The 9946-nt window shown below is 38.2% G+C and overlaps 1 protein-coding gene across 1 annotated transcript; it reads right to left on the reverse strand.

Moving 5' to 3' along the window:
• Window positions 1–4720: 4720 nt before the first annotated feature.
• On the reverse strand, window positions 4721–9736 carry nr4a2a (nuclear receptor subfamily 4, group A, member 2a). Its single transcript, XM_052564895.1, has 8 exons — window positions 9626–9736; window positions 9070–9162; window positions 7953–8821; window positions 7498–7627; window positions 7148–7311; window positions 6619–6821; window positions 6314–6492; window positions 4721–6210 (listed from the first exon to the last, which is right to left on the reverse strand). Exons 3-8 carry the CDS (start codon window positions 8817–8819, stop codon window positions 5954–5956), a joined length of 1800 nt encoding a protein of 599 aa, XP_052420855.1. The 5' UTR covers window positions 8820–8821; window positions 9070–9162; window positions 9626–9736; the 3' UTR covers window positions 4721–5953.
• Between the last annotated feature and the right edge of the window lie 210 nt (window positions 9737–9946).

A 9946-nucleotide genomic window follows, 5' to 3' on the forward strand; every position in this document is an offset into this window, starting at 1 on the left:
AAAAAAAAAAAAAAAATTGAATGCCCATCATCTTTGTACACTTGAAATTTTAATTATAATATTACTGAGGGTAATTTTATTTATTGAATTCTTCCTCATTTCCCCCTCATCTGTAAATATGCACTAGTAACCCATCCAAATGAGTGTTGCTAGCCACACTACAAATACAAATTTAACAGTGTTTATCAGGAGTCAATGCAGTGGGTCAACCCACAACTTGTGTCTTAGCAAGTTGAGAGGGACAGCACTTTCATTTCCACATGCAATGACATCTGGTTCATTTTCTTCACATGACTGAGAGACTTGTTGTCTGTTTAATAATATGAATGATAGAACAATGCATGTGCATGCGTGTGTGTGTGTGTGTGTGTGTGTGTGTGTGTGTGTGTGTGTGTGTGTGTGTGCGTGTTTCACAGAGACATAATGCATCCAAATGATAATTGTCATTTGCAGTGAAGGGAAACTGTCTTTTGAAAGTGTGTGATCATGCTTAAAAAGACCCACTAATTAAGCAAGCAGACATATTTCAACTCATTGAATTAATAGAATATCTTCTGTTTGTCACTCTTACATCATAAGTAAAACATTTGCGTGTGCATACGTGTGTGCTGTGACCTCGCTGTATGGAGTATGGATTATGAGAAGCCTTTCTCTGACCCAGTTTACTGATACACACTCTAACATCATGATAAACTGTTGTTCACCGACTGCAAGAACCAGGACGTACACAAAGCACCTTCATCACAAGCATCATCTTTGTTTTTCTTTTTTTTTTATGCAGACAAAATCTACTAGAACTGAAGGGAAAAACTATCAAAAAACTAGATAGATCTATCTATCTATCTATCTATCTTCATTTATTTATTTATCTATTTATTTATTTATTATTTCACTGGATGTTATGCTGTAAAAAATAAATTGTATATATGTGTGAGTGTGTGTGTGTGTATGTGGGGGGGGGGGGTGCGTTTGTGTGTGTGTGTGTGTGTGTGTTTCCCAGTTAACAATGTATTTTTTTATGCAGAATATATAGACTTACATTCAGACAAACTGAGATGAAATTTACAAAAGTACCTTTGAGAACACATAACTTTTCTAAATTAGTTCTAAACTTCATTGTATAAATTATGTTTATTTTAATGTGTGCTTTTAATGTGCATTTATATTTGTTGTTGTATATTTGTAACCCAGCAGCCATTAGAAAAATAAGATGACATTGTAATTTTAGTTTGTAGAAAAACTCATGATAATGAGCAAATTTGATTAAGATGCTTGAAACGTTAAACCTTAAATATCTCAAGACAACATGCCTCAGTCTCCTCTCATATATGTAAGTCAGAGACACAATTATACCCATACACTTGATGAAAAGAATAGAAAAACAAACCATAAAAAATAAAAATAAAAAGCATGCACATTCTCTGCTCAGAGAAATAGACCTGTCTCACTCTATCAAAGTCAGCAAAGGACAGAGGTCACAAAGGGCGGATTACTGGCGTTTGCGCAATTCTGACCCAAAGTGATGTCCTCAGAAATGGTTTAATATTTAAATACTTGCATGTAATGTATTATTGCTGTTTTGTCTCAGTCGGACAAAATATTTTGTCTTTTGTTGTGCCAATCACTGTAGGATCTGATCTTGTTTTTTTAGTTTTTTCTTCTCACTGGTAGATTTGCATTTACACTTGTGAGTCAGAGGGACTGTATTAAAGGGCATGCAGTAAGCATCTGTCTGTAAACCCGCAGAGCGCTCTACCAACACATGGCATCTGCTTTAGCTTTGCACAGATTTGCAATGTGTTTGCGGCCCACGTCACATATGACGATGTTGCCTGGTGTATGGAAACAGCTATTTAAAGTACATTTTTGCAAGTTTGCAAAGCAAAGGTAAATCACACAACAGAACTCTTCTCTTCACACAACAGAACTTGCAAGTTTGCAAAGCTATGATAAAAAGTTGCAAGGTTCCTGTTGGCAAGAGAGCTGCTTTTCCTTGGGTTCAGTTCTGTCTGACCTCGTTACTCTACGGCCTCTATGACTTACTGAAATCATCTATGAAGTAGCTAGAATGCGCCTTGCACTGCTTAATGACTGTGTTTTAGGGCGTCTTACCCATCAGCCCCTCGGTACAAAGACCGGACAGATCTGTCCAAGTGGAGCACTGCATTATAATTTAGTTCCTCTTAGGTTTCCTGCTCTAGCACTTAAGACAAAGTGCCTGCGGCCTCTGAGCTCTCCACGTGCAGACGGAGCGTGTTATTTCCATCCTTCGTCTGCTTTTGCATTATCTGCAGTGCTAAGCAGAAACCAGAGAGCGGATTGACAGACCCAAGAGCATATATACTACCTCCGCCATCTTCGTCCCTTTGTCAGAACAGATAAAGAAGCGGTGAAATGCTCCGTAATGCGTATCTATTTAAACGCGCGGAACAGGAGTGCGCGAGAGCTGAGCTACCTCGACATGTGTAAGACGAGCGTGTCTCTGTCACACGCCGCTCACGACACTGCTTCCATGCTTTTCTCTTTGTGCAGAGATTAGGCCGTTGCCAACCTAAATGATTACTTCAGTCAACACGGTACAAGCTTGTGACACCACAGAGCGTCCCTCTAACTGATCTGCTAAATGTCAGCAAACTGCTTTTGAGTGTAATCTTAATTTGACTTGGAATTAGTCTTTTTGCTGTGAAGATCTAATTATTCAGACAATTCTTTGCCTTGTGAGAACTTTGCGAAAAGATCAGCCATGCCACGGCTGATGAGAGAAAGAGAATGAGAGAGCAAGAGAAGCAGAGAGAGGAGGAGAGATTACGCGATAGTGAGCGTTCCCAGACGTTGCCCAGAGGCACCTTCATCTTCTCTCTGAGCTGCGCGGACATGAATGGCGAATGACAGAATCCCGTCAGGAACTCCGCAGTAAGGCACAGCGAGCGTGTGCATGAACGGCATACCTGCTGTCTTCGAAAAAATTGTGAGATAGAACCGATTGTAAGGCTCACTTCTCTTACTTCACTGACAGCTACGACTCACATGCTCCATCAGGACTGTTTTGGCTCTGGTTTCAGGTAAAATGTGCCGGAATTAACTTCTGTCGGAAGCCTTAGAAGAAAGTGACAAAACACAGCAAAAAATCAGATACACACACATGGTTACATGTCCTGGGTTTATATTTTACACTGATTCATGATCTAAATTTTATGTTTGCCTTGGTTTCGCAAATGTTTTAATGTCCATGTACGCCAACTTAGCACCTGTTTGCAAAAAAATAAAAAAAATAAAAAAAATAAATAAAAAGGACATTTTGGTTTATACAGACATATGGGTAGGGGGAAAAAATCAAGGAATCTAAATTGTGATTGTATGCCACTGTGTGTGACTGCAAATAGACTGCAGGTCTATGTCAAAATGAATAGCCTACTCTTTGTGAGCTTGGTGTTAACGTAAATTATCAGATGATCAGGCCGACAAATTAAAAATTATAATAATGATAATAATAATAATAATAATAATAATAATAATAATAATAATAATAATAATAATAATAACGTTCGTGTTTGTTTGTTTGTTTTATTTTGTTGTGGTTTGAAACACACAAGTCATAACTCGCGCGCTCACACCAGACAAGTAAAAACAGTGATGTGCACATTTCACATTTTTCAAATCCGCACTGCTTGAAATAATTTAGAGAACCTTTCAATATAATAAAGTTAATTATGATGTGGTGTGATCGACAGCTTGTGAAACATTGCAATGGTGCTGAAGATCACATAAAGACAGTTTAACAAAAAGATGAAATACATTATGTTGTAGAGTATAAACAGTATTCACATTTTCATTCGATAATTGCATGTCCTTACTACACATTAATGCCCATAACATTCTTTACATAGTTGGCTAAGTTATGCTCAGATACATTTAAATGAATTTTAAACGCGCTGTATGATTAGTTATACTTATATGTTCTTCTTCAACATTTAATTACAAATGCAAGCACATAAGTTTGCTTCATTGCTTTATCCTGAATTAAACAAATCGCAGTCAAAATTTAGATACATTTAATTTAATGACGCTTGCTCCAATTGTTACTCAGTAGCGGGATTCTAAAGGTTATACAGAAAATGTAGATACATTATTATAACATTATTTTATTTTCATTCATGGCTCTCATTTTCATTCATCGCAACTCACTTATTGTAACGGATTTAATAGTGTTCAGACACCTGTAGTTCTCACACGTTCCACAACAAATACAACAACAAAACAATTTTAAGCTTTTGAAAAACGAATAATCTTATGCATAATGTTCTACTCAGATATATATATATATATATATATATATATATATATATATATATATATATATATATATATATATATATATATATATATATATATATTAGAGCGCAGAAGTCTTTAGAATAAATGGGAATAAATTTAACGTTTTAAAATAAATGTATTATTTTTGATAGTGGAGCAAACTTTCCAAATACTTCTGTATACTGAGAAGTGGAATCGTTGAAGTTTAACATGAAAAATAAAATAAAAAAAGAAAATAACCTGTTGAAAGGGATAGATAGGAAATATGGATTTCGCCTTGTTCCTTAATTTGCATTTTGCATTCACAAAATAATAATAATAATAATAATAATAATAATAATAATAATAATAATAATAATAATAATGATGAGAAAAAAACAGGATTCAAAATAATATAAAAAAAAATTCCTTGAGCAAAGTAGGTTTTTAAATGAGCAATTTCTGACCACAAAATAATGAGATGTGATTAAGAGACACGGATCCTGAATGGAAATGATTTAAAAGTTTTATTTGTAAACATTAAATATTCCTTTTTCATGAAGTTTGACTCGGAATCGGAACCGAACGAGTTGCAGTATATTTAGTTAAACCATAGAAAAAGGCAGTGATGATCTTCACACACCTACAGGAACAGAAGATGGCAAATAAAATCACATGTTAGACATTAAACAAAGACGACGGTGATGCGTCTGAAATCATTTCAACTGCACCATGCTTTAACGACAAACTCAAAATAAATATATAAACGTTTATATTAAACAGCAACAATACATACAACACATACAAACGAGGAATGTCTGACAATTTTACAAACACTATGGGTCCTTTTTTACCTGTACAGACGATACTGGGTTTTATCCACATGTGCCATATTTAAAAGTTGCCCCAATACTACGAATCTTTATAAAATCTAACAGACTACATAGTGTCCGGAATATAGAGTGTGTAATGGAGACAAGAGTCCTCTACAACATGCGTCTCCTTTCCACCTGACAGAGATACACAGGCACAAGTTATAAAAGAAAAAGAAAAGAAAAAAGAAAAAAACAATCTCTGTACAAGCTTTATACACATCATATAAATCACATAATCTATTGAATAGGTATATAGAAATGGTGTATAGTACACTCTACTCTGTGATTTCCCATGAATAAAGACGTTTGCAATAAACGATTAGTAGTGGCGAGATATTTTTCATTGTTCAAAATCAGGCATACTATTGAATAATATGTGTATTTTATCATAATTTATCATATTATCATTACTTTCTTCCCAATTTCTCTCTCTCTCTGTTCTGAGATACTCAGTAGCGGTATTTGTATTTTTTTTAAATTTTTTTTTATTTTTTATTTTATTTTTTTGGGATAAAGGGGCAAAAGAACTTGCCGATGCCAAAAGTTATTAACATCATTATTTCGCGTGGTGTTTTCCAGGCTTTAGATTAGTGAGTCATTTTTTTTTTATTTCTTTCTTTCTTTTTTCAGAAAGCGCAGGTCGTTTGGCAATGGTTGGTGGATTAAAAAAAAAAAAAAAAAAAAAAAAAAAACAACCAAAAAAACAGACTTTCAGTTTTGAAGAGAGTCAGTGGAAGTTCTCTGAGGTTGTTTGAAATAGTTTTATTTTCTTCTTTTCTTGCGGTTTAAAAGGGAAGGGTGTCAAGAAACAGTTTGTCGATTATTGCTGGCGGTGGGACCAGGTCTTCTAGTTTTAGGTAGAAGATGCGCTGCAGACCCTGTGTGCACAGTGTGCGCAGTTCAGGCAGTTTACCCAGCAGTTTGGACAAATAGTTTGGACGATTCAAGCCGCCTCCGTTGAAGGTGACTTGGTCTTTCAGACAGTTTACTATCTTGTTTTGAAGGTCCTCCACTCTCTTGGGTTCTTTCAGTCCGTGTCTCTCTGCAAAATAACATTATTAATTCGCATATGAGAATATAAATAAAAAAGAAAGTTTTTTTTTTTTTTTTTTTTTTTTGAAACCGTGTAATAAAACTGATCTCACCTGTGACCATGGCTAGGGCGGCGATGCATGAGAAAGCAGATATGTCTAAATTCATGTTCTGAAGATTAGACGAGAACTCCGCTATGGAGTCAATCCACTCGCCGAATCCACGGACGCACTGCAGCCTGTGCAGCACCACTCCGTTACAGAAGATGAGTTTGCCTTCCATCGGGTTGGACCTGAGATTAATGACAAAGCACCCGTTAATTACAGTGCGCATTAAATGGGGATTTAAGCGGTTCCTAATTATTGCAGAGCCAATAAAAACGAAAGCAGCAAAGCCACCTCTCTAGAGGCCTTGGTACCTGTACGCCAGGCGCAACACGAAGAGCTCCAGGAAGGCAGACTCGAACAGCAAGTCCTGGTCCGGTTTAGGCAGGTCGGTGAACCCGGGAATCTTTTCTGCCCATCCGCGGATGATCTCCATGGATCCGGTGAGGAGGTCGTAGAACTGCTGGATGTGCTGTGTGTCATCTCCGCTCAGTTGGTAGTCCGGGTTGGCTTGGAACTGGAATTTAATTTAAACATGACTTAATGAGCTCCCTTAAAATATATAACCCGTGAAATTGCAAAGCCCATTTCTAGAAGGGGGAGAGTTTTCCCCCTCTTTAATTTCACTTGTGTCTGTATTTCACAAGCTTCATTCTTGCAAAAGCAATTTAGAAAGTAAAATATGCCACCCTTAAAGTGCTGAAAGTTTATAATGAAACACTGTATGATATTAAATTCCTAATATTGGTTGTGTCAGATTGGCGCATGAATTCGCATTTTGACTTTCTTCTTTTAAACCCTAAAGTGATGAGTAAAATTATAGATGAATTGAGCATAACGCACTCTGGTGTAGTCGAGGCTGCTCATAGAAGGGTTGGAGTCCACATGAGCCCTGACCAGTGCGCTGATCAAACTGACGGGCGGAGAGGGGGGCGAAGACTCCTGCGGACTTTTGGGTTTGGAGGGTAAACGGCCTCGCCGACCCTTTAAGTTGGCGGTCCGGACAACTGTCAAAATAATACAAGACTGTTATTATCAAGTGGCTGTTATGCTCGTTGTAACATGTATATATACAATTCAGTCAGCGATGGCTATAATTTCAATTGCGCGCTTTTCTTTATTCCAAGTGCGACGCACATTATTATAAACAGCCTTTATGAGATGCACAGACGTGTGTACAAAAAGCGATGTACCTTCTTTCACCATTCCGACCACCAGGCACTTCTGAAATCGACAATACTGACATCTGTTTCTCCGGCGTTTATCCACAGGACAGTTTTTATTGGCTAAACAGACATATTTGGCGTTCTTCTGTACTGTACGCTAAATCAAGAAAATGTGACAAATAGACAGTTGTTTAGCATACAACTTAGACAAACTTTTCATATTTTTCTAAGCAAACATTAAGTTTCTTTTTGATTTAAATTACATTTAATCAGATATGCGACTAACAAGTGAGCAAAATAAAGATTGAAAGAAGACGAAGAAGAAGAAAAAACCGCTAACACTAATGACAGTTGCTCAGATGTCTGATAAGGTGTCATCAGATATTCTCACCGATACAAGGCGGCCACAACAAAAACAAAAAAAGCTAATAAATTAATACTACTACTACTACTAATAATAATAATAATAATGCAAAAAGTACCTTGAAGAAACCTTTGCACCCTTCACACGTTCGGACTCCATAGTGCTGGCAAGCCGCATTGTCCCCACACACCGCGCACAAACCTTCGCTGGACGGAGATCCTCTGGACGGGGGTGACGGCATCTGACTGTCCATCAGCTGATGGCCGTGACTGAGCTGCAGAGAGTGCGTGAAGGCTATTCCCGCCTGTTTCCTAATAGCACTGGGCATTGCGAAACTCTGGCTGTCCAGGGCTCGGTGCGCTCCGGAACTGTCGTGCCCCATGGACACGTGGAGAGGCCCGTCAAAGCGCATCTGACAGCTGGAAACAGGGGTTCCGGGTGGAGACTGCTTGAAAGAGAAGAGGGAGAGCCTGGACACGGGGTTCTTGCGCTGATCTATCATATGCGTGGTCATATAGTTCTGATGAAAAGTGTGCAGTGAGCTCGGGTCCTCCCACATATGATTTGGCTGAACCTGGAAGTTTGCCGCTCCAGGAGCGTGAGGTGAGGAAGGTTTGAAGTACATAGGCCCGGAGTGGGCCATCATCTCCTCTGACTGCGGGCCCAAATGGCTCTGCTGATGGTATGTATGCATCTGGACTTCCTCCACTTTTATGGAGGACTGTTCTCCAGAATGGGGCACCTGGTAAAGACAAGGCGGCTTCACGTCATAACCGGTGTTGTAGTTGTCCATGAAGGTGCTGAAGCTTGGCAGAGAGGTGGTGGCGGCGGTGATCTCGGTGTTGGTCAAATCCATGCTGAACTTCACAAACTCTGGCGTGAGGAAATCGCAGCTGTATTCTCCGCTGGTGTGGTAACTGTAGCTCTGAGACGCAGGACTCGCGCCCTGCGGGGATGAGCCATACTGAGCCTGGACGCAGGGCATGGCTGCGAAAACACAGCAATCAATTAAAAAAAAAAAAAAAAAAAAAAAAAAAAAAAACGAAAGACTACCTAGAAATAATAGCCTCATGCCCATCAAAACATGTTTTGGCACTGATTTCAGCTTGCATGTAACTTTTCAAAATCGCTTTTAACCATTATATATTATGGTAATGTAATATGTAATATATATAATATATAATACATACTTTATATTTTTATTTCTTTATTTATTTTTTGCTGAATTAGCCTACCTTCAGTCGTGAGACTTTTCCTCTGCAGATCGCGATGAAGGTGAAATTTAATACCGGGGTTCAAGACAAACGAGTCAGCTCTGGATTCGCCCTCTGATAAAACACACAACTTTCACTTGATTTTGCATCACGGTTTATTAGTTATATTACATAACTACACGAAATTCTAGAGCTTACTTAAACTCACAAATCGTAAACACTTTCTAGCGCTGCGTGGTATCAGGACATGTGCGTGATGCGGCGAAAGTTTAAGGATTTGCGCGCCGCGTTTGTTTATTTGTTTCAACTCTCGAGTTTAATTATCTTAATACATGCATGTCTGAATATACACAATTTCACACAAGTGTCTCACACAGCGACTGGATAAAAGCTCATTTCACAATTCAGCTAAACAGAAAAAAACAGCAAATAAATGTATATAAAACCATCAGAAATCAACAAACAACATTCAACGTCAGTTTAAAACAAAAATGCCATATGAGTATTTTTGCTCTGCTAATAGAAAATGCATGCTTGCTCAAACAGACAAGGAATAAAAAGAAAGGCAATGTCATACCTTAGTAGACCATCAGTAGAACTATATCGTATCCATAAGGTTGTGATGCAGAATATGTGTTTAATTGTCCAGTACGGCGTGTGCTTCGCAAAGCGCGGAGCTCAACACTGGCACGTAGAGCTCTGTCTGCCAATGTGTCTTTGTTTATGTGAGACCCACGTGTTTGAGTTCAGTACGTCATATGCGTCATACGTGAGCAGAACCAATCAGCTGCGAGGCTCTTCTGCCAATCTGAGGGCTGACTGACAGCCGGTGCATGACTGTGATTTCAGCGAGATCTGCTGTAGTTTATATTCCCCATCGTCGAATAGCAATTTACCT

The sequence above is a fragment of the Carassius gibelio genome, chromosome B9 (assembly GCF_023724105.1).
Source record: "Carassius gibelio isolate Cgi1373 ecotype wild population from Czech Republic chromosome B9, carGib1.2-hapl.c, whole genome shotgun sequence".
NCBI lineage: Eukaryota > Metazoa > Chordata > Actinopteri > Cypriniformes > Cyprinidae > Carassius > Carassius gibelio.